Source organism: Loxodonta africana, chromosome 22 (assembly GCF_030014295.1).
Source record: "Loxodonta africana isolate mLoxAfr1 chromosome 22, mLoxAfr1.hap2, whole genome shotgun sequence".
Classification (NCBI taxonomy): domain Eukaryota; kingdom Metazoa; phylum Chordata; class Mammalia; order Proboscidea; family Elephantidae; genus Loxodonta; species Loxodonta africana.
In genome coordinates, this window is record NC_087363.1 from 28,213,528 (window position 1) to 28,239,576 (window position 26,049).

At 40.5% G+C, this 26,049-nt stretch overlaps 1 protein-coding gene across 9 annotated transcripts in view; it reads right to left on the reverse strand.

Moving 5' to 3' along the window:
• Nucleotides 1–1,858: 1,858 nt before the first annotated feature.
• The window catches only part of ZNF197 (zinc finger protein 197), a 34,092-nt gene continuing 9,901 nt past the window's right edge, over nucleotides 1,859–26,049 (reverse strand). The window contains exons 1-7 of one of the 9 annotated variants that reach the window (XM_064274684.1): nucleotides 20,786–20,875; nucleotides 16,274–16,479; nucleotides 15,558–16,036; nucleotides 14,172–14,331; nucleotides 13,732–13,823; nucleotides 13,326–13,452; nucleotides 1,859–4,427 (exon numbers count right to left, since the gene is read on the reverse strand). In XM_064274684.1, the coding sequence (XP_064130754.1) occupies nucleotides 2,134–4,427; nucleotides 13,326–13,452; nucleotides 13,732–13,823; nucleotides 14,172–14,331; nucleotides 15,558–15,956 (3,072 nt within the window). In that variant the 5' untranslated portion in view covers nucleotides 15,957–16,036; nucleotides 16,274–16,479; nucleotides 20,786–20,875 and the 3' untranslated portion in view covers nucleotides 1,859–2,133. Of the gene's footprint in view, nucleotides 4,428–13,325; nucleotides 13,453–13,731; nucleotides 13,824–14,171; nucleotides 14,332–14,447; nucleotides 16,037–16,273; nucleotides 16,480–20,729; nucleotides 20,876–26,049 lie in introns of those variants that run through there. The other 8 variants (XM_003409709.4, XM_064274685.1, XM_064274690.1 and 5 more) reach the window with 8 other exon arrangements.

Here is a 26,049-nt window from a genome sequence, read left to right on the forward strand (position 1 = left end):
GAGACAGCAGGGTGGTGGAGTGGTTAAGAACTCAGCTGCTAACCAAAAAGGTCAGTAGTTCAAACCCACCAGATGCTCCCTGGAAACTCTACTGGGCAGTCCTATAGGGTCACTGTGAGTTGGAATCAAATCAATGGCAACGGGTTTAGGTTTTTGGTCCTGTGTTTCTATAGGATTCAGGGTTTGGCTTTTCCACAGCAGCTACTACTACCTTTTCCCACCTGAGGCTCCCAATGCCCAGGACAGCTTGAAATGGGACACTGCTAACATCTGCAGAGTTTTTCTCTCTGTAAAGTATCTTCATATTCATTATCTCATAACAACTTTGTGAAGCAGATACTATTACTCCTGTTCAACAGATGAGAACATCAAGGCTCCATAAAGTGATGGGATGTATTTGTTCAAGGAAAGCGGCAGAACTCATACCCAGGTTTTGAGACTTTAAACCTTAGGTCCTTTCTAGTTTTCACCCTTTGGTACCTTTCAGTCTGAGGAACTAGTAGTCCCCAAGGAGCTTTGGGGTTGAAGTAATAACACTTATAAATAACAACACTTAGGTGCTACTAGTATTAGAAAGCACAATCCTTGATATTAAGGTATTTATAGTACAGCTACTGAATTGGTTTTGAAAATTACAACACATTATTACCAACTCAAGCTCAAGAACACAGGATGAATTTTATCTACAAATGTACAAAGGGCACGGACTGAATAAATGAGTGATAGGAAGCAGGTTCACAGGTACTGACTGCCCAGGGGTATATTCTGAACTGGGTTCATCAGAGCTTGAAGGGCTGTGTGTACAAAGCTTAGGGAGTATGATAAGTGCTTGAACAGAGTATTGTTTCAGAATATGTTTTCTGGCCAATACAGAATCCAGGAGCCCATATTTCCTCACTATGCCGACTGCCCTCATCACGGCAGGTGACAATCTGTGCATATCATGTGCCTACATGAGGGTCACAACCCAACGGAACAACTTAGCTGCAGTTTCTTAGTATTCGAGTCATCCGTAGTTCAACAACGATAACATGTTGTTTAGAACTGCGAGTAACAGTGGCAGGGATCATCAGCTCAGAGGCTAGGGTTAAGGATTTTTCCCTACGAACAAGGAAAACAACACAGGACTATCCTTCCATTTTAATGGTCTACATCTGTCAAGCTCAAATTTGAAGGTTGAAAAATGAATTGTTTTCCTTGACATGAATGTTAATGTCTAGACATTTTTTTGCTAGACATATGTCTAGACATATTTTTTCCGGTAATAACCCAATATTTTTTTCCATAAAGACTAACGAGGCACCTTATGTAACTCCCTTAAATATTTTAAAAGCTATATTCTTAAAGAGTACTGAATTCCAAAGTTAGCTATCCACCATACTTCCTTTTATTCTAAAAATGAGTATCTTTTGAGATTCAGGGAGTCTCCATTCTAATATTCAGATTTAATGAACAAACTTACATTATGCCATCTATAACTTATGCTCTAGACTTTGATCTCACCTCTTTTATCCAATTTTATTGACAACTGAACGACTTTACAAAGTACTTTCACAAAGATCCTTTCACGGAACGCTCAGAACCACCCTGTGAGGTAGGCATTATGTCAACTTTTGACTTGGAGGGAAAACTGAGACTTAGAGGCTGGCTTAATCAAACATCACATATCTAGTAGGAGAAAGAGCCAGGACCCAAACCTAGCGCTTCTGATTCCAAATCCAGTGATCTTTATAGGTTGTCCTCAAACAGCAGACCCTTTCACACACAAATCCACATCTCCCAAGTATGGATCATACTACCTATATAGACTTTCCGTAGCAGTGATGCTACCTTTAAAATATTTAGCACTATACATACATTTTCAGAATCAATGCCCACTTTTTAATACAAAGATATTTTTGCTATCATTTACAGCCACATTACATCTCATAAGACATAAATCCAGTTTCTTCAGAGTCCTTAATTGCTCCAAGGTCCCTTTCAAGGGTCATAACTTTCTGTAAGAGTCAATCATTAATTTTTTCCTTATAGGAACCATATACTGTCATTCCCCTAGCAGTTACTTAAGGAGTAGAGATTCTATTTGATTTTACATATATATACCATTAGATTTTCTGAATCTCTGCCTTGGACTCATTGGTATTCTGTAGCCAAGAGAATTCCTCCACGGTATGGATTTTTTTGTTGATGACGAAGGTCTGAAGTCTGAGAGAATTCTTTTTCAGACTCATCACATTCATAGGGTTTTTCATCTGTATGAATTTTCTGATGTACAGTAAGGTTTTTTCTTTGCCTAAAAACTTTACTACAATCATTGCACCCATAAGGCTTCTCTCCTGTGTGGATTCTCTGGTGGCCAACTAAATTTCTCTTAGAAGTAAAGGATTTTCTACATTTCTCACACTCATAAGGTTTTTCCCCAGTGTGCATTCTTTGATGTACGACAAGGTTTTTATTCTGACTAAAGTCTTTTCCACACTCATTACACTTATAAGGTTTCTCCCCAGTATGGATTCTTTGATGTACCATAAGATTTCTACTAGAAGTAAGGACTTTTCTACATATATGACATTCATAGGTTTTTTCCCCACTGTGAATTCTTTGATGTTCAATAAGGTTTCTATTGTAAGTAAATCCTTTCCCACACTCATTACATGCATAGGGTTTCTCACCAGTGTGGATTCTCTGATGGGCTATAAGGTTTGAGCGATAACTAAAGACTTTTCCACAGTCATTGCATTTGTAAGATTTTTCCCTTGTGTGAATTCTCTGGTGTCCAATGAGGCTTTTCTTCAGAATGAAGCATTTGCCACACTCATTACACTCATAGGGTTTCTCACCACTGTGGATTCTCTTATGTTCAATGAGGTTTCTGTTAGAACTGAAAGCTCTTCCACACTCACTGCATTCAAAGGGCTTTTCCCCGGTGTGGATTCTCCGATGTACAAGCAGGCTTGAATTGTAACTGAAAGCCTTTCCACAGTCCTCACATTTGTAGGCTTTCTCTTGTGTATGCAGTTTCTGGTGGACCATAAAACTTTTGCTCATAATGAAGGTTTTCCCACACTCTCGACATTCATAGGGCTTCTCCCCATTGTGGAGTCTCTCATGGTCAATGAGGTTTCTGTTAGAACCAAAGACCTTGCCACAGTCTTTACATTCAAAGAGATTCTCTCCAGTGTGGAACCTCTGATGTAAAATGAGGCTCTTCTTCAAAATGAAAACTTTTCCGCATTCATTACACTCATAGGGCTTCTCCCCATTGTGGAGCCTCTGATGGTCAAAAAGGTAAGCACTCTGAGTGAAGGCCTTCCCACACTCAGTACATTTATATGGCTTCTCTCTGCTGTGCATCCTCTTATGGTCAATGAGGTTTGACTTGGAACTAAAGATCTTACCACACTTTTTACAACCAAAGGTTTTCTTTTCTGTGTGGACTCTCTGGTGTAAGAGGAGGCTTTTACTCCGAATGAAAACTTTTCCACATTCTTTACACTTGTATGGGTTCTCTGCACTATGGAGTCGCTGATGGTCAACAAGGTAAGTGGTCTGAGCGAAGGTTTTTCCACATTCATCACATTTATAGGGTTTTTCCCCAGAGTGGATTCTTTGGTGCAGAATGAGGCTTTTCTTCAGAATGAAAGCCTTCTGACACTTATTACATTTATAAGGTTCTTCCCCCTTGTGTAGCCTCTGATGGTCAATGAGGTAAGCATTCTGAGAGAAAACTTTCCCACACTCATTACATTTATAAGGTCTCTCTCCAGAATGGCGCCTTAGATGTATAATAAGGCCAGAATGCCTATAGAAGCCCTTTCCACACTCCTTACATTTGTAAGGTTTCTCCCCAGTGTGGATTCTCTGATGGTTTAGAAGGTAAGCACTTTGAGAAAAGGCTTTCCCACATTCATTACATTTATAAGGTTTCTCACCAGAATGGTTCCGTAAATGCATTAGGAGGCTTGAGCGCTGAATAAAGCCTTTCCCACACTCCTTACATTTATGAGGTTTCTCGCCAGTGTGGATTCTCCGATGGTTTATAAGATGAGAGATTTTATTGAAATGTTTACAACATATATCACATTTATAAAACTTCTTTCCTTCAGCACCTGTTAAACTTTCAGAAAGAGCTGACCCTAAAGCCAAGCTTTCTCCAAATTCTTTCCACTTCTGGACTCGTTTTTCTGATGGAGTTCTTCTCTTCTTGTCTCGTTCATGTGGGAAACCTTTCTTCATTGTATCTACCCTTTCCCCTGTTTCATTTCGCCACTGACTTGCCAACACTTGCCATGCACACTCCTCCTCAAAGTCAAGGACCTTGGGAACACTTCCTTGGAGTCTTTTTGATGTTCCTTTCTGAGAATCTGATCTTTGAGAAACGCCTGGTGTTGACGGCGCCTCCTCATTCTCAGTCATGGTCTCCCATTCTGGTAAAAGGAATTAAAAACGCAAATGTTACCACGTCCCTGTGTCTGTAAGAACAAGATCTTTAAATGACTTTAAAACACTCTAGAAGGGCATACTTTTATATGCATACAAAAAAGTTTCAGCAGTTTGAGGAGCAAAAGGAGAAACTTTTTGTTAGATGAAGATACAAAAAGCAGAGTATTACGCTGACAGGATGTTGTAAATGCATTACCATAGAACTCACCCTGAGATACTTCTAAGCTCTCTGTCTTCAAGGAGCAGATAGAAAAATACAAATGTTACTGGGAAAATAGATGCAAGGAACAATGGAGAGAGAGAACATGGGATCTTATGTATGTGGTTCAGATCTGAGGCTCAGGAAGTTAGATGGAACTGGAAGGACCATTGGGCTTAAAAGCATTGTCCGTCTTTCCTCCATGCTAGGAAAATGGAAACTCTAAAGGAGGAAAACACACCTAAAAACTCTGAAAGATAATTTTTAATTTTTGAAGAGTCAAATCAATGAGCACTTTTTAATTAATTGAAAGCAATTAACCTACAGGGGGGAAAAAAAAACCATTAAGCAGCAGCTTAATTCTTATAAAACTCTCCCTCCCAACCCAGTACCGTCGAGTCGATTCCGACTCATAGCAATCCTATAAGACAGAGTAGAACTGCCCCATAGAGTTTCCAAGGAGCGCCTGGCAGATTTGAACCGCTGACCCTTTGGTTAGCAGCCGTAGCACTTAACTACTACGCCACCAGGGTTTCAAAATCCTTTTAAAATTGAGAAATGGAAATGATGCGGTTGAACTAGTTAATCTCCAAGGTCCCTTCTACTCAACATTCTCAAATATTTTAAGGTATGAAATTATTTCTGTGAAAAAGTTTCAAAATTTACTTTCAAAGTACCTAAGTATGAGAAAAATTATGAACTAATTCCCCAAATTATCTAGTAAGTAAAGCTCTATGAAAAACATTAGCTTATATCTGAGTATAAGAATACTTTTCTTCTACCTACATGTTAAGAAAAGACACGGGAAAGGAGTTTTTTATTTCATTATGAACTTCTTTAGGTTTATGACAAGGTAGAGATGTAAAACATTCAATAAATATTAACTTGAACTACAGACAATTTCAGGTCAGGCCCTGATATTTTGGGATTCCAGTAGAACCGCCAATCACATTGCCCTACTCCACTTTCATGTGGCTGCAGGGATCATGTGACCTAGGGCAATCCAGTATTAGCACGCTAAGTTTCCTGTCCACAGCGACTGGATCAAGGAGTGGTTTCATGATTCAAACAGGGTGTTAGTGTCCCTCCATGATATCTGACACAGGGATGCTGGTAGAAAGGAGAGCTCTCTTTCTTTATATAATGAAGCAATCTCTAAAGAAGCTTTAGTTCTGCCTAATGCTGAGACAGAAACCTAGAAGTGCTGTTTGTGGTTAAATTGAGGCGGAAAATGGCTAAGAAATTAGCAAATGCTGAGACAGAAACCTAGAAGTGCTGTTTGTGGTTAAATTGAGGAGGAAAATGGCTAAGAAATTAGCAACTCATCTATCAGTAACTTACTAGCTAATTAAACTATCTGCTGCTTTAGTGTAGGATTCAGACTGCCCATGCACTTACTGAGCGGGGGACTTGGTATACTGAAAAATGTCAGAATGGATAGAGGGAGCTGGTTACTTTCCGGTGAAGTCCTGCAAGGACCAGGTTTCTCTACTTCTAATTCTCCTCCCCTCCTCTAATCCATGCCCACTCCATTACTAAGTATGTTTCCAACAAGTAAATTTGACCATGTCACTCACCTTCTTAAAACCAACAGACCCTCATTGTCTAAAGGATAAAGTACAAACCATCCGCACAGCCCGTAAGTGATGGCTTTACCCACTGTCTGCTTATTTTTCTGCTATCACCTCTTATCCGTACCTCTTATTCCTGTAGACTCTAGCCATGATGATCTACTTGGAGCTGCCCAAACATGTCATGAGTCTGGTAGCTTCTCTACCACTGTCCATGCCCTTCTCTCTGCTTGACTGAACTTCCTCTTCTCAACTCCCTGCATGCCTTCTTCCTACCCTTTTAAAACTAAGCTTGACTCACCCCCTCTGGAAATTACTATTGACCTTACAGAAATAAAAAGGATTCTAACAGAATACTATGAACAATTATGTACTAATAAATTAGACAACTTAGGCAAAATAAGCAAATTATTAGCAAGATATAATTACTAAAATTGACTCAAGAAGTAGTATATCTAAACCAACCTATAACAAGTGAAGAGATGGTGATGTAGAGATCAAAAAACCTACACACAAGGAAAAGTCCGTGCTCAGACTGCTTCACTGGTGAATTCTACCAAACATTTAAAGAATTAATACCAGTTCTTCACACATTTTTCCCCAAAATAAGAGATGGGAACACTTTCCAATAAATTCTCTGAGGACAGTATTACCCTTGATACCAAAATCATACAAAGAAAACACTACAAAATAAAACTACAGAATGATGTGTCTATGAATATCGACACAAAATTCTTAAGACAGTATTAGCAAACAAAATCCATCAATGTGTAAAAAGGGTTATACACCATAATCAAGTGGGATTTATATGCCAGGACTGTAAGGTTAATTTAACACTCAAAAATCAATTAATGGCATACCCCATACCAAAGGAAGGAAAAACCACATGACCATCTCAATAGACACAGAAAAAGCATTCGACAAAATTCAACACTCTTTCGTTATAAAAAACACTCAACAAATTATAAGTACATGTAACTTCTTTAACCTGATAAAGGGCATCTACAAAAAACCAGTTAACATCACACTTAATGTGAAAGAAGAGGAAGAACAAGAGAAGGACATCTGCTCTCGCCACTTCTATTCAACGTGTACTAGAAGTTCTGTTGCTGTTGTTAGGTGTTGTTGAGTCAATTGTGACTCATAACAACGCTATATGGCAGAGGAGAACTGCTCCATAGGGTTTCCTAGGCTGAAATCTTTACAGGAGCAGATTGCCAGGTCTTTTCTCCCATGGAGCCACTGGTGGGTTCGAACCTCAGACCTTTTGGTTAGTAGCCAAGTGCTTAACCACCAGGGCTCCTTACTGGAGGGTCTAAATAGCCAGGGCAATTTGGCAAGAAAAAGAAATATAAGGTATCCAGAATGGAAAGGAAAAATACCTATATTTGCAGATAACATGATCTTGCATATAGAAAATCCTAAGAAATCCACTAAAACTATTAGAACTACTAAGAAACAAGTTCAGCAAGGATGTAGGATACAAGATAAAGATACAAAAATCACTAGTATGTTTTTACACTTCTCTGGGTGGCTCAAGCAATTTGTAATCAGCCACTAACTTAACGTGTGGGTTCAAACCTGCACAGCAGCAGTACAGAAGAAAGCCTTGCTGATCGGCTTCCATAAAGATCACACCTTAGAAAAACCTATGGAGCAGTTCTACTCTATAATACACGGGGTTGCCATAAGTCTGAATCAACTCAAAGGCCAACAGTTTTGGCTTTTCTTGGTTTTCTTTACGACTTGGAATCTACTCGATGGCAATGGGTTTGGATTTTTTGGTTTTATACACTAGCAATGAACAAGGAGTCTCTGGGAGGCGCAAATGGTCAAGCACTTGACTACTAGCCAAAAGGTTGCTGGTTTGAACCAAGCCAGAGCACCTGGCGATCTGCTTCCGAAAGGTCAAAGCTTTGAAAATTCTATGGAACAGTTCTACTCTGCACATATGGGGTCACTGTGACTCGAGAGCAAGTAACAACAAGAAGCAATGAGCAACGTGAAAATGAAACTGAAAAAAAACACTTACATTAACATCAAAATAATACAATACTTATGCATAAATTTAATTAAAGAAGTATGAAGCCTGTATCTATGAAACGACAGATTATAAAACATTGTTGAAGGAAATCGAAGACCTAAATAAATGCAAAGACATTCATGCTTATGGATTGGAAAATTTAATACTGTTAAAATGGCAATATTCCCCAAATTGATACATGAATTCAACATAACACCTATCAAAATTCCAGGTGTTTTCTTTGCAGAAATTGAAAAGGTGATCCTAAATTCTATATGGAAATTCAAGAGAGCCAAAATAGCTAAAACAATCTTGAAAAAGAAGAACAAAGTTGAAGGACTCATATTTCCTGATTTCAAAATATACTATAAAGGTATAGTAAAAAGACAGTGTGGTACAGACTTAAGAATAGACACACTGACCAATGGAATAAAATTGAGAGTTCAGAAATAAACCCTGACATTTACAGTCAATTAATTTTCAAAAAGGTGCCAAAATAATTCCATGGGGAAAGAACAGTCTTTTCAAAAAATGGTGCTGGGACCACAAGGTAAAAATGTGCAAAATAATTAAGTTGGGCCCTTATCTCATACCATATACAAAGATAACTCAAAATGGATCAAAGGCTTAAATGTAAGAGATAAGAGTATAAAACTCATAGAACAAAATCTAGAAATAAATCTGTATGACTATGGTTTCTTAGATATGACAACAAAAGCATAAGCAACAAAAGAAAAAAAAATAGACTTCATCAATCACAGGGAACTGCCAGAAATTCATGCTGGATTCAGAAGAGGATATGGAACAAGGCATATCATTGCTGATGTCAGATGGATCTTCGCTGAAAGCAGAAAATACCAGAAAGATGTTTACCTGTATTTTATTGGCTATGCCAAAATGACAGTGTGAATCATAACAAATTATGGATAACACTGTGAAGAAACAGAATTTCAGAACACTTAATTGTGCTCATGTGAAACCTGTACATAAAACAAGAGGCTACTTCATGGTTTAAAATCAGGAAAGATGTGTGTCAGGGTTGTATCCTTTCACCATACTTATTCAATCTGTATGCTGAGCAAATAATCGGAGAAGCTGGACTATATGAAGAACGGGGCATCAAGATTGGAGGACGGCTCATCAAAAGCCTGCAATATGCAGATGACACATCCTTGCTTGCTGAAAGAGAAGAGGACTTGAAGCATTTACTGATCAAGATCAAAGAATACTGCCATCAGTATGTACTGCACCTCAACATAAAGAAAACAAAAATCCTCACAACTGGACCAATAATCAACACCATAATAAACAGAAAATATTAAAGTTGTTAAGGATTTCATTTTACTTGAATCCACAATCAACATGAAAGCAACAGTCAAGAAATCAAATGATGTACTGCATTGGGCAAATCTGCTGCAAAAGACCTCTTGTAGAGTGTTAAAAAGCAAAGATGTCACTTTGAGGACCAACGTGTGCCTAACCTAAGCCATGGCATTTTCAATCACTTCATATGCATGTGAAAGCTGGACAGTGAATAAGAAAAACAGAAGAAGAATTGATGCCTTTGAATTATGGTGCTGGCGAAGAATATTGAATATACCATGGACTGCCGGAAGAATGAACAAATCTGTCTTGGAAGAAGTACAGCCAGAATGCTCCTTAGCAATGAGGATGGTGAGACTTCATCTCACGTATTTTGGACATGTGATCAGGAGGGACCAGGCCCTGGAAAAGGACATCATGCTTGGTAAAGCAGTGGGTCAGTGAAAAAGAGGAAGACCCTTGACGAGATGGACTGACACAGTGGCTGAAACAATGGGCTCAAACACAGCAATGATTGTGAGGATAGCGCAGGACTGGGCAGTGTTTCGTTGTGTGGTACATGGGGTCACTATGAGCTGGAACTGATGTGACGGCACCTAACAACAACAACAGGATTGCTATAATCAAAAGGACAACAAACGTTGGTGAGGATATGGATAAACTGGAATCCTCATATGTACACTGGTAGTAAGAGTGTAAAATGGTGCAGCCACTTTGGAAAGCAGTCTGGCAGTTCCTCAAATGATTAAACAGAGTTATCATATGACCCTGCAATTCCATTCCTAGGTATATTACCAAGAGAAATGAAAACATATGTTCACACAAAAACTTGCACACAAATGTTCCTAGCAGTATTATTCTCAATAACATTCAAAAGTGGAAGCAATCTTAATGTCCATCTGATGGATAAACAAAATGCGGTATACCCATACAATGGAATCTCATTCAGCGATAAAAAGGAATGAGTACTGATTCACGCTACAAGATGGATGAACTTTGAAAACACTATGCTAAGTAAAAGAAGGCAATCACAAAAGACCACATATGGTATGATTCTATTTATATGAAATGTGCAGAATAGGCAAATCTATAGAGACACAAAATATATTGCAGACACTTTCTAGTGTTTGCCCAGGGCTATAGGTGAGAGTTGCAAGAAATGGGGGATGATGGCTGAAGGGTATGGGGTTTCTTTAAGAACATGAAAATGTTCTTAAATTGATTGTGATGGTGGTTGCACAACTCTGCAAATGTACTAAAATCCACTGAACTGCGCACTTTAAATGGGTGAACTGTATAAAATGTGAATTAGATCTCAATAAAGCTGTCACAAAAAAAAAGTCACTTCCTCTGGTAAATCCCTCCCTGTCCCGGATGGAACTAGAAAAACAATGTAAGACAAAATTCAAATTCCTAAAAAAGGCCAGACTTACTGGACCAAGGAAACCCTGGTGGCGTAGAGGTTAAGTGCCATGGCTGCTAACCAAAAGGTCGGTAGTTCGAATCCACCAGGCACTCCTTGGAAACTCTATGGGGCAGTTCTACTCTGTTCTATAGGGTCGCGATGAGTCGGAATCGACTCAATAGCAATGGGTTTTATGGGTTACTGTGTCAAGAGAGATGAGAGAAAACCCCAAGACTATCACCCTAAGATACCCTTTGAACTTGGAACTGAAGCCACTCCTGGAGGTCACCTTTTAGCCAAATAATAGGTTGGCTTATAAAATAAATGACACCCACTTAAACAATCAACTATATGAGACCAAACAGAGGGGAAGGGAGCTAGATCAATGGAAACGGAACAAACAGAATGGAAACGATGAGAAAGCTGACACAGTGTGAAAACTGTAACCAAAGTCATGGAACAATCTGTACAAAAATTGTTAAATCAGAACCTAATTTGCTAAGTAAACTTTTACCTAAAACACAATAAAATATTTTTTAAAAATGCAAAAATAATGTTGAAAGGCAAACAAATGGGAAAAACATATGTAGCACTTGACAAAGAGTTATGTCTCTATATATTAAAGAAAAATAAGCTCCACAATAAAAAAAAACACAGGGACGATATAAATAGGAGAAAAATGACCAACAAACATGTGAAAAGGTAAGAAACGCAAAACAAACAAAAAGACGGTATTATTCATCATTATTCATCTATCTAGCAAAGATTCAAAAGACTGACCATATCATAAACATACACAGGAATATGGGCCTTCTTGTGCTCTTTCTGTGAGACTGTAAATTCTTAGAAAGAAGTATGGTAATATGTACCAAGATATAAAACCTACAGAATGTTTGACCCACTATTGACACTGCTTAGAAGTTACTTTCAGGATATATTTTCCTAAGTATAAAAACATATAGTATAAATTACTGTGAACAATAAAATAACTTAGTAAGTTTGCTGGATACAAAATTAATATATAAAAATCAATATTTTTACATAGGCAAACAACAGTTAATTAGAAAATATCAGGTAAGACTCCAGTTCCTAAGAATAAACTTAACCAGAAATATGCAAGATCTAGATAAATATGATTTTAAAACAAGTCTGAAATACATAAAGGTAAAAAAAATAAAATTTTAATTAACAAATAGAATGGCATGTAATATTCTTAAATAGAAATATTCATACCATAAAACTGTCAATGTAAAGTATGATACACAGACAATGGAATACTATGCCACCACTTGTTGTTGTTAGGTGTCGTCAAGTCAGTTCCAAATCATAGTGACCCTATAGGACAGAGTAAACTGATACCATAATTTTTATTTCAGTCAAAGTTAGATCTTGAGGCTGATTCTTCAGTTTGTAATGTCTATTTCTTCAAATAAAATCCCACTCTTTCTTCTTCAAGACCCAGTTCAAATGCTCCCTCCTTTACAGCCTTTCCTAAACCCTAGGAAGAGAACTGGTTGCTTTGTCCTCTGTGTTTCTGTCATACAGGCTTATGCCACTCACACCTCAATGATCGTACTTGGCCTCGTATGTTATATATTCTTTCTATGCTCACCTCCCAAACCATAGTAAGCTATTCATGGGGAAAATCACATCGTTCCCACCACATGATAGGTGTTCAACGTTTGCTGGAAATAGAAATGGCTAATAAAAATACAAAAAAGGAAAACTCATATTTCATTACTAATCAAAGAAATTCACTGCAGAATAAACAGACATAACTTTTTTCTTATTAGCAAAAAATTTAAATGTTTATTTAAAATTAAAAAACGGGATTACTCAGTGCCAATGAGGGGGGAGCAAAAGGATCGTGGTTATGCACTACTGGTAGGAGCAGAAGAGGCCAGGGAGCATTATAGAAAGCAACGTGGCAGTACGAAGCAAGAGCCCCAAATCCATTCACTCGGGCCTGGTAATTCTACTTCTAAGAAGTATTGAAAAGCCTTAGGCACAGAGACGATTATGACAGCAATTATTTCAATAAGGAAACGACTAACTGAATTATAGTACAAATTGTGTGGTAATATAAATAATACTTGCAAAGAGTTTGTAATAGTACAAGGGCAAGAAGAACATAATGGAAAGCAGGCTATATACCATGCACACATACGTATTTGAAAAATGTAAAAAAAAACCTCAAACACAAAAAAAGGTAATACATTAAAATGTAGCTGTCGGCAAATAGTGGAGTTAAGAAAAAATTTTTCTTTCTCTTTTTCTAAAATAAGTATATACTACTTTCATAATCAGAAAACAAAGGCTGACGAAACAAAGATTAGCATTATGGGAAGAAAGGGTGCTTACCTAGGGAGGTCACGTTTCCGTAATTCTCCAGCATCACATCCCAGTACAAGGCCCTCTGAATTGGGCCCAGACAGGCCCATTCCTCTGAAGTAAAGCATACTGATACCTCCTCAAACATCACCAACTCCTGGAACAATAGGTGTGTGCCAGATTACTCATGCCCAGGAATGTCCCTACTGAAAGGTTCCTTTCACTTATGGGGAAGGGATACATCATGAGGTCATGAAGTAGGCAAGGGATATCATGGAGAAATAAGAGCCCAGGTACAGTCTGTCATCCAGTAGCACGGACTTTGCTTTAGAGATGGGAACGGCCTGGACAGCAAAGCACTAGTAGGAAAGACGGCACGGCCACAATTAGGTAGTACGGATAGGGTCTCAGGAAGGAAAAAGGGTGCAAACCCTACCTGGGGCTGGGCTGTTAGGAGCATGAGAGCCATTAATTGATTTCTTGGGTTCTCTTCCTGGGAAAGGGCAGAAGCTTCGGGGGCTAGAGCATCTGAGGAAGGAGAAAAGGCTGCATGTGAGATTATGACTGCTCCTGCCCACCACGCAAGCCCTTTACCCCCTACACACAGGCTACATATTTATGGCTACAAGATGACCTACAAGCATTTTCTGAATGATCCTTATGTGCAGGGCTGGAACGCAAAGAGTAGCAATAATAACGCACGGAGGGACCCAGAAAAGGACAAGAGGGAGAACAGCAGAAAAAAAACAAAGAGCTTGGTACTATGAGGAATTCCTATACAGAGCAAAAGGAGAGAGAGCAATTCCCTGGGAGTAGGGGGATGAGCTCAAGTAAGGGTCCTGAGGAAATTCAAAGCCAGGGCCACTGAGTAAGCACCATGCTGAGGATCCTGGAGGTTAAACACCACTGGGTCAGGAGGAGGACTTGGGCATGCTCCAGCTGATATGTGGCTGTTGGCACATGCAGAAGGAAGCGTGGTTCCTGGACAGCTCATCCCCTCCTGCAGAGTGTCCTGGGCCTGCGTAAGAACTGGAACCTGGAAACAAGACAAAATAAGCTGGCTCTCCTTGTACCTCCAGAGAGCGGACTCACCTAACCACCTTGGACCTCTTTCTGCCCACAATCCAGAACTGTGAGATCAGAGATACCCACCTCGAGTATGGAGCATCAAAACAGCAGTAAAGCTTTGCCTTGAGAACAATGGAGCTGCCATTATGCCCTTATGGCACTGGTGACCTCTCCCACAGGAGACTGAACAGAACAGTGGGGACAGAAGCCAGACCTGGGGGTGGGTTAAGGAGGGAATGGGAAGTAACGAGCAGTAATTAAGAGCATGGATTTTAGAGTCAGACCTGGGTTCAATCACAACTCTTCTACTTATTTAACACCTTTACTGGTTCCTTCCTGCCCCAATAGAAGGAACACTAGAGTGGGAACCTAGACACTCGGCTTTGCTGCCAGCTACATGTCTGACCAACCTCAGGCAATTCATTTAATCTTTCTCTGCCTCAATTTTCTTATCTCTCAAATGAGGAGGATGATCGATTAGTGATTTTTAATGAAACAGATAACTTTAAAATTCTTTATTATGATTAAAACAAATAAGCCAATCCTTGGTACCACTCCCTAGTTTAAGCTACGGATCAGATATCATATATCCAACTCATCATAAAAAAAGGGTTTTTAGTGGGCTACAAATTGACAGAAAGAGATCTCACAGGAACACTAGAGGCTATATAAGGATTTCAATTCAACTGTCAAGGATATAAACTTTTTATCAGTTTTCAACCCAGTCCCTTGGCTCCCAGGATCCCCAACGACGGCACAGGGCCACACAGGGAGGCCTTACCAGACCTGGAAAGCTTCATTCTTCCTGTGCCAGAGCTTATATCATCATTCTAAACGGACTTACACAAAAAATACATAGGCTTCTATTTAGCAACACCTACAAACATCATCTTCTTCAGGATCTTGAACCAAAGTCAGCATTAGCAAGCATCACCCGGAGTGGGGGAACAGGCAAAGCAGAGTCAATGCCTTTCTGCTGATTCTGAGTTGGGCCCAAAGAGTCCAATCGTAAATCCATTTCTCTGCAAAGACATTCTATGGTTGGAACGGCTCATGAACTTACTTTAATTAGCATTAGAGTTGCCAGTGTGGTACTATTAATAAAAATCACAGGATCACCCTCCAGCCCAGCCTGCCCTGCCTCAGTTTTCTCCTTCCCTCTATTCCAGATCTTCCCCCCTCCCACTGTCTCACTTTTAGTGCTGGTCCATCAAGGTCTTTCTGCAGCTCCTCTACTAGGGCCACGGCCTCCTCCCCACTCCCGGGGCGATGCAGCTGCACCCAGGTCCGGAGCTCCCCAGGCAAGATGCTCAAGAACTGCTCGAGCACCAGCAGCTCCAGGATCTGGGCCTTGGTGCGTGCTTCTGGCCTCAGCCACCGGCGACAGAGCTCCCGGAGTCGGCTCAGGGCCTCCTGGGGCCCAGATGTCTCACTGTACCGTAGCTGTCTAAAGTGCAAGTGGGAGGTCTCCCAAACAGAAGAGCTGCTCCCTTGGAGGCTGGTTCCCCATTTCCAGACATCGTCCTTTCCCTTCACAAGACCTTCTTGTCTCAGAGCATTGTGGGCCCAATTTTCTCTTGTCATTGTTGTCATTCGAGAAGGCTCCTCTCCAGGCCAACCTCAATCCTTTCTTGACTTCTTCCTTAGATCGTGGAGAATATCATCTACGAGACCTCAAGAAATCAATGTTAAAGTTAGCCAAGAGAAACAGCCAACTTTCCAGACCTTGCTCAGTTCCCAGTAATAAATGGAACCTCCCTTCCTCTGACAGACGTGCCCTGCCTAAGGGCCTCAGGGACGCATACAATCATGTTATCCAGACCACTGCTAAAGCCAAACTCATGTGATTCCTTTGGTCTTTATTCATAGCATTTCCTCCACCTGATTACAATAAACATTGTCTCACGTACTTTGGACATGTTATCAGGAGGGACCAGTCCTGGGAGGACATCATGCTTGGTAAAGTGGAGGGTCAGTGAAAAAGATGAAGAGCCTCAATGAGATGGATTGACACAGTGGCTGCAACGATGGGCTCAAGCAATGACGATTATGAGGATGGTGTAGAATCAGGCAGCATACATGGGGTGGCTATAAGTCAGAATCGACTCGATGACACCTAACAACAAAAATTACAACAAACTCTTTATCCATCACTTTAGCAACAGACATCCTGGCTACTCCTGAGTGACCTTGAATGAGTTACCTCACATCTGGGCCTTAGTTTCTTAACCTGCAGAATAGGGATAATAACAATTCATCTTATAGAGTTGCGAGAATTTGTTGTCTAAATATATGCCAAAATTTTGCAATATAGTAAGGACTTAAACATCAGTTATTATCCTTCTGTAACTAGACTTTTTCCTATGTTCAAGACAGTCAACAAGCAATCAGTCTTAATGCTGACACACATGAGATAAAATCCTAAAGCCTTCTCAATTAACAAACAAAGCTAAATTAAGTTCTGTGTAGCTTTGCGGTACATACTTTGAATTCTCTGAAAATCATTCAATCTATTAATCAAAATATTTGGATAAATTTGAATAGGGTTTTATTATACAGAATTTAGGCTTACTTCCCCCTAGAGATCTTTTTCTGCTCTTTAGAAATAACATTTTTCTGATTACAAAATAAAAAACCTGTAAAACCGGAAAACACAAAAAATGGTTACCAGAAAATAATCATGCTATCATTTCGGATTGTGTCCTTTCAGTCCTTTTCCTATACAGCAATTTGAAGGGATCATAAGGTTGGATCCAGCTGTACTGCTCTGTTACTTGCTTTCCTCAGAAAGTATGTCGTAAATATATTAAATATTTTACGTCATTATTTTTAAGAGCTGTATTAGTCCATTCACACTTTAAATAGTCCTCTGTTGTTAAACATTTAGGATATTTCTAATCCTTGCACTATCATAAATAAAGCCATAATGACTACCCTTGCTAACACACTGTTCGTTGCATCTCTGCTTATTTCTTCAGTATAAATTCCAAGAAGATAAATTGTTAAGCCAAAGGGTATACATATTTTTAAGCTTTTAAAGTTGTAACAGTTATGTCACCATCAGCAACATATGCCAACACCCTCACTGATTTTATTTAATACACGAACCCTTAAGGAGCTTGTTCATAAAAAAAAAAAAATAAACACAATTTCAGTATAATGAGTTAAACATGATAACAAGCAAGCACAGAATGGATTCACAAAAGGTAATGTTGGATTGGGCTTTAAAGGAAAAATGAAAAGATCACTGGAGTATCAGGAAAGCCACTCCAGGAGGAAACTACACGTTCAAAAGCACAGGAGTGACTGTACATACGACTGTTAGAAATGTGCTTTGCAAACCAGAGGAGGGAAGTAAACTTTGGAGGCCAGGTTGCAGGAGGAGTGTCAAAAAACCAAAAAACCAAACCCAGTGCTGTCGAGTCAATTCAGACTCATAGCAACCCTATAGGACAGAGTAGAACTCCCCCATAGAGTTTCCAAGGAGCATCTGGAGGGTTCGAACTGTCGACCCTTTGGTCAGCAGCCGTAGCACTTAACCACTATGCCACCGGGGTTTCCAGGAGGAGTATAGAGAGGTAAAAAGCAGCAGAACAAGGAGGGCAATCTTGTCCTGTAAGCAACGAGCAACCATTAAGGAGGTTTTACTTTACATTTTTCCTTGTTATTTTTTTTTAAGTAGGTAATATATTCGCTTGGCTCAAATTTTAAAATTACGAAATACATGTAGAGTTTCCTTCTCCCCATTAGTTTATGTATTTTTCCAGCTATTTATATACACAAGAAAATGTGTATATATATTGTTCCGTACATTCCTTTTTTCATAAATGGTGGAACACCATGAAACAATGTGCTGTACCTTTCTTTTCTCAACGTATCTTAGAGATCTTTCACGTCAGGACTTAAAAGAAATTGCCTCTCCTGCCTTTTTATGAATACATGGTATTACTGGATGGATGTGCCATTAATTTACCGATCTCGGACTGATGGGGAAGGTTCCTGGGTGGCACAAGTGGTTTGTGATCAGCTGCTAACCTAAAGGTTGGCAATTTGGACCCAACCAGTGGTGCCGTGGAAGAAAGGCCTGGCAATCTGCTTTGGTAAAGATTCAAAAATTCCACTGCCATCCAGTCGAGTGTGGGTGGCACATGTGATTCGTGATTGGCTGCTAATCTAAAGAAAGCCCTAGCAAACTGCTTCCGTAAGGATCACAGGCAAGAAAACCCTATGGAGCAGTCCTACTCTGTAACACACAAGGTCACCATGAGTCGGAATCAACTTGATAGCAACAGGCTTGGTTTTGTACTGATACGGGACTCCCTGCATGTGCAAACAGTTAATGCACTTGGCTGCTAAGAGGTGCCTCAGAATAAAGGCCTGGTGGTCTACTTCTGAAAAATTAGCTGTTGAAAACCCAACGGAGCATAGTTCTACTCTGACACACGCTGGGTTGCTATGACTCAGAATCAACTTAATGGCAACCTTTTTTTTTTTTTTTTTTGACAGGACATTTAGGCAGTTTTCAATTTTTTCTTATTAACAATATTATCATCCACGACCTTAGATATATTTCATTTTGCATATGTACGGGAATATAGGAGAACTGCTGGATCCAATGGTTTGTGCATTTATAATTTTGGTACTGCCAATTAGCCCTTCATTGGGATTGTACCAGTTTACAATTTACACTCTCATAAGCATTAGAGACACGAGAGTGCCTGTTTCTTCACTCACCAATACAGAGTTGTCAAAGTTTGGGATCTTTGCCAAATTGTTAATTTGCATTTCACATGAATGAGTCTATCATTCAGGGCTGTTCCTATTTTCTTTTCTGTTATGAGTTCATAGACCATGCTTCTTTTGGGGTGTTTGGTCTTCTTAATTTGTACACACTCTTTATATCACAGAAAAATTAGTCCTTCTCTTACAAAATTTTCCCAGTTTATCATGTGACTTTTAACTTTGCTTACAGTGGTTTTTGACATGCATTCAATCTTATTGCTTCTGGGTTTTCTGTCATAATTAGAAAGGCCTTACTCGCTTGAAGGATAAAGGGAGTTTTAAGTAACTGGGTCAGGAATCTATAAGGAAAGAATAAAAGGGAAGGGAGGGCTGGAAATCCGGAAGGCCAGTTAGGTTTAGCAATTGCTGTTAGGTGCTGTCGAGTCGATTTTTAATCATAGCGACCCCATGTGACAGAGACGAACTGCCTCATAAGGTTTCCTAGGATGTAATCTTTACTGGAGCAGACTGCCAGGTCTTTCTCCCATGGAGTCTAAACAAATGATTCAGTACTGAAGTAAGTAGCAGCAGGGATGAAACAGAGCTGAGTAAAAGTAAGCAATTTTTGATAACTGATGTGGAGGTCAATTGACTGACGTGGAAAGAAGTTAAAAAAAGGATTGCTGAGTAATTTTTTATTGCATATTATGATAACTCTATTTACTCTTATTTTGCAGATAAAAATAACAAATCCTCAAAGATACATTATTTTGTTTGTTTCTCAAAAAGACAAAAAGGTTTGTGAGGCAGATGGTATCACCCCCCAGTTTAAAAGGAACCAAAGGAGGCTCAGAGGAGCCAAGTGATTCATTTAAGCCCACTCAGCTAGTTATGTCATGGGAGCAAATTCTGAACTCAGGATTCTAATTCCAAAATCTCGAAATAACTCCATCTAAAAAGAAGCTTCTGAATCCCGAACAACAAATATCCTAAAGCAATGATTTCCAAATGCTAGTCCATAATAAAGCTTTAACCTGGCAAGCTGTAAAAGGGGAAAAGTAATAACTATACATGGTCACTGAAGGAATGGCAATGATCTTTTTGCAAAAAACGGCCTTCATTCCAAGTTTATGGTCTCATCACTTTTTTGGCGTTAAGAAGTATTCTGTGAAGTACTGGTTGTATAGGTGGCCTAAGTTTTGCTTTTAAATGCCATTAGTCTGCAAATGTAATAGATGGCAATTGGTCCATCCCTCAAAAGAAAAAAACAGTCCACTACTCTGGGGAAGTCTCGAGCAGCTACTCCGCGCCAGCCTGAGAAGCCGCGAGGGGCGCAATGGCCTGCGGTGGAGGACCTGGCTCCCGAGGCGGCAGTACTCAGTGCGGCAGAAGATCCTATGTAAGTCCGGGGCCAGCACAGAGGCGCGCACCGGCTCGGAGATACTGCTCTCAAGGCCTTCCCCGAGCCGGCTGCAGGCCCCAGCCGCAGCCACGGTGGCGGACTCCGACTCGGGGCAGGAGACGGTGCTGGGGGGTCCCCGCCGGGAGGCGGCTGGCCAGGGATGCACGGCCCCAGCGAGCCCAGTCCCGCGCCAGGACCGCCAGCCGCGCACTCCCACCCGCCCACAAGCTCAGCCCGCTCACCGGGAGCTCCCGCGGCGGCTCCGGCCCTGGGTAACGTGGCCTCGGCACCTACACACCTGAAGTTGACACCAGAATAGGGGGCGGCGGCAACCCAGACCCAGAATAATGGCTGATCCGCCGATACCGCTACTTCCGGTCGCTCAATACCTCCTCCCTGCTGGTCGGGCTCTCTAGAAAGCTCCATCTCTGTGGTACCTTGCTGTTCCCTTTCGGAGGCGGGGGGGCGGGGCTCTTGGGACCCTGGTTCCACGTTCGTCTCAATAAGGGTTCGGTGCGGGCTGCTGGGTTCCACATTGTGAGGATGATGCAGAGATGAACGGCAGGGCCCAAGCCCTCAGGGCGCTTGTTCCCTCCTGAAGGATTTGCATTGCAATTGAAGTTGATAGGGAGCACAGTCTGTTCAGGTAAAGTCCAACCGTATATAGCTCTTGGTCCCATAAGGTTATAATACAGTTCAGAAATCCGGTGAATGGGAGGTATCATACCCGGACATAGCCAACCAACAGCTTCCCACACATAACACATGTTATCTCAAGTCTCTTGTATACACCTAGTCCCCAGGTTACAAGGTCCATTCCTAAGTCTGTCTTTAAGTCGAATTGGTAGGTAAGTTGGTACAGGTAGATAAGGTTCTTACTTAGCATCAGTTAGTCAAATGTTTGTCTTAGTGTATAGTATGTAATTTACCTTTCTATGCATATAAAGGAACCCTGATGGTGCAGTGGTTAAGAGCTGCAGCTGCTAACCAAAAGGTCAGCAGTTCAAACGCACTAGCTGCTCCTTGGAAACCATATGGCGCAGTTCTTCTTTGTCCTATAGGTTCCCTACGAGTCAGAATCGACTAGAAGGCAACCGGTATGCATATAAAACACCTAAACACTTCCAAACCATGCGGTGTTTTTATGAGTGTCACAAAGTAGTGTGTTTGTTATTAAAAAACATTGTATTTCAAAGTTTTACTATAATAGGCTTTATGGCAGTCTGTTCTTAGGTAACAGTTTTCTCTAAGTCGGACATTTGTAACCTGGGGACTGCTTGTCATGTGATGTTCTCACAAAGTCCAGATCACATAATGTCATATTTCACAGAACATATTGTGGACATTAAGCGATGCATGACTATAACCGCTCATCTGTCTGAACAACTGTGTGGATGATTTTCCAGTTTCCAGAGCCTATGGCATTTCCCACATGTAAATAATAACATGGCTTATAAATCACTCCCTTGTAAATTCGCTTACTGTGTATTTATCTCTTGCACTAGTGATGAGGTAATGGTGTGCTGGTATGACACAATAATCAAGCTGTAGCTGTGAGGTCACATGCAGATGGGGGGACACCATCTCCTCTAGAGGAGGGGGTCTTTCCAGTTGCCCACCACCCTGGGTAAAGGTCAGTCGGATAAAAGGAAAATGGACCCTGAAATTCTCCTCAGTCCTTAGCCTCTTAGGTTCAGGTATTCTGGAGTTGACACTCCCACTATTGGGCTGAGGCTGGAATCAGGTTTCAAAAAGGGCAAGGGCCACATTTATGTGGATTCCATGTATACCAAGCACCAAAGCCCAAAGCTGGAACCATACTAGGGGCTAAACGAATGTTTATCAAATTATCGAGGTTCATGTTATTCTGTTAATTTTTATGTGTTCTCTTCTGGCATTCATTAAACTCTTGGTTAAATATTTCAGCCTCTACTTATTCAATCATTCAACAGCTATTAATTAAGTGCCTACCATGTTCCAGGTACAGTTCTAGGCACTGGGGACATAAGTGAAGCAGTAAAGTCCCCAACCTTTCAGCTAGTAGTCGAGCACTTAACCGTTTGTGCCAGATAGTTAGATAGATATATTCTATTTAGTGTGGCTGTTATCCTGTCATGTCATGGTTCAAAATATGGCTGTTCTACCTCCAGTATAGCCTTTCTCACAAAAGAGAAGAAGGGGAAGGGCAAAGGACATTCCACCCAGTGATTTTTTTTTTTATATCTCATTGGCCAAAATTGTGTCACATGGTCACCCCTATCTGCAAGGAGTTTGGGAAATGTAGTCTTTTTCAGAGGGCCATATTGATCAATCCCCACTGAGATTTTTATTAGTAATAAGAAATGGAGGATAGATTTCAAACAGACAACTAGCAGCTTCTGTGACACACGTGCCATTTGACAATGGATCAGTCAAAACAGACTAGGTTATTTCGCAGTAGCAAACAACTCCAGGAATCTCAGAGATTTAATATAGGTTCACTGCCTACTAATACTCCATGTTCAACGAGGATTCGCAGTGAGGTCTTTGCTCGTCATAGTCACTCAGAGACTCAAGCCAACAGAGGCTCCATATCAACACAGCTTCTACTACTTCTACGGAAGGAAGAAAGGATCACGGAAATCAGATACATCTCTTAAAGCATCTCCCCAAGAGGGTCACATGCCATTCCCACTCATATTTCATGGATCAAATTGAGTCACATAAACACCTAATTTCAAGGGGGTGTGAGAGTATAGTCTACCATGTACCACAAGGATGAGAACTGGAGACATTTGTTGGACAGCAAGAATAATGACTACAACAAAATTAGGCCCCAGATCTCTTACCTCTGTCTGCACAGCTAAATAAATGTTCCTTCCCTAGGCTGGCAGAAGACAGGACGTTTTGTCTCTAGGGAACAATGGGCACAGATAATGTTAGGTGTAGGAATTCACCCTGATAACAAGGGCGTTAAGTAAGAGTCTATACATTAAGCATTGGCCCTCCCCCGACCCCTAGCCCTCTTCTCTCCTGGGCCCCCAGAATACTGGCAGTCAGGCTTATACACCCAGGCTGGATATTAGAGAATCCTTCTGGGGAAACTGACTCTAGAAATATAGAGACTGACATATGGTAGTCTCTCAATAAAATGGTCAGATCCCCATCTAATCAGGCTAATATTAGGCTCACCAATTGTGAAGCCTTGCTCATGCACATGAAGCTTAAAATCAGCTCTAAGAGGAACAGAGTCAACGATCACCAGGCACTTGAAGAAACTCTCTAACATGAAAGATAGAGACCAAACATACAGAGAAAAGGAACCCAGATGGAACGAAGACCATACAGAGAAAGAAAAAGAGGAACCTCCAAGAGATAAAGGAAAATCAACCATGAAAGCAAGAACAGAGAGCTGTATAAAAAGGATCATAAAGAGAACAATGAAGAGGTCTTAAAAAAAAAAACAAAAACAAAGAGCTAGAAGATTAAGTTGAATAAAACCTCACAAAAAAAAAAAAAGGTTAAAAGATAGCCAGTAGATGGAAAAAGTTAAGAAAATTTGAGGATGAATCTAGAGGTTCTACATTTGACTAATGAGTGCAGGGGACACTGATGGTTCAGTGGTAGAATTCTTGCCTTTTGTATGGAAGACCTGGTTTGATTTCTGGCTAATGCACCTCATCTGTCAGTGGTGGTTTGCAGGTTGCTCTGATGCTGAAAGGTTTCAATGGAGCTTCCAGTAGACTAAGATGGACTAGGAAGAAAGGCCTGGCAATCTGCTTCCAAAAAATTAGCCAATGAAAACCCTACGGATCACCATGGTCCTATCTGCAAATAATCATAGGGATGGCACAGGACTAGGCAGCATTTCCTTTATTGTATGTGAGGTTGCCATGAGTCAGGGACCAACTCAATAGCAGCTAACAACAAGAGTGCAGAAAGAGATATCAGAGAAAATAGAGAATAAACTATCCAAGAAGTAATGTAAGAAAATTTCTCAGCTCTGAGGGACCTCAGTGTTAGAATAAAAAGGCTCTACAACAGCCCATGCTCTAGAGGAAAGAAAACTCATACCAAGACACATTGTGAAATTTCAGAGTATTAGGAATAAAGAGAAAATCCTAAAAGAATTCAGAGTAAAAAACAGGCCATGCACAAAGAAAAAAGAATCAAAATGCTTTTGAATTTCCCAATAGTCACACAAAAAGTTAGAAGACAAAGTCACTAATTGTCACAACTCATGCCTTTCTTTTAGTTCGTATCTTACTCCACCTCTCTACAGCACCTGACACTGTTGAGCACTCTTTCCTTCACTTCTGATGGCTAATCCCTGTTACTTTTCCTACTCTTTAAGTGTTCAAATTCTGCTCATTGGTAAGGGCTCATTTCTCATTTAACTGTACCTTCTCTCTGGACTTCCTCAGCTACTCCTAGGACTTTAACTACCACAGATTTCTGATAACTCCTAAATCTCTCTCTCTCCTAGTTAGACACCTTTTACCAACTACTATTATGTATATATCTACCTAAATGTCCTGCAGGCACCTCAACAGATTCAAAACTAAGTAACCCCCTTCCCTTCCCTCATTTATGATAGCCTTTCATATCTTGGATCACAGCATAATTATCCACTCAAATAGTCAAGATAAGGAATGGTCGAATTACTTTTGATGCCTCTCCTCTCTTGACTTCACTTAGCTACTAATCCCAGCCACTGCTATTTCAGAAATGTCTCTTACATCCATGCCTTCCTGGTCCCACTGCTCTAGCCCAGGATTTCATCATCTCTTATTTGGACCAGTACAATTATCTTCTTTCTCTGGGACAGCAGCTCTTTTTATCCTGTCACTCTCTCCTGGGAGCTAGGACCACTGTCTGCAGGTTCAGTTGTGAGGACAATCCACTTTTCGTGGGAAAGCAATAGGCTGTAAGAAGGATCATATGCAAAAAAGAAGTGAGACCAGATGATTATTGCTATGTTGGGGTCTACTGGAGCAGCTATTCTGCTATCCATCTTATTGACAGTTTCCCTCATTGTTATGGGATGAATTGTGTCTCCTCCAAATATGTGTTATAAATCCTAACCCCCACACCTGTGGCTATAATCCCATTTCGGAATGGGTTTTCTTTGTTGTGTTAATGAGGCACTATGAGTATAGGCTGTGTCTTAAGTCAATCTCTTTTGAGATAGTATAAGAGGGGATTCAGCAAGGAATTAAGCAAGAAAGGAGAGATGGGGGGAGACAATTCACCCTTGTTATCAGGGTGAATTCCTACACCCACATGAGAACTTCAAGGAACCCAAGAAACAGAAGCTGAAAAGCAACAACAAAAAAACCAAAAAACTAAACCCATTGCCATCAAGTTGAATTCCAACTCATAGCAACCCTGCAGGACAGAGTATAACTGCCCCATAGGATTTCCAAGGAGCTGGCTGGTGGATTCAAACTGCCAGCCTCTTGGTTAGCAACTGAGCTCTTAACATCTGGGCCACCAGGGCTCCGAAAAGAGACAAGAACCTATATATACCCAAGAGACTTGAAAGCAGCACCTCAAACAGGCACATGTACACTAATGTTCACT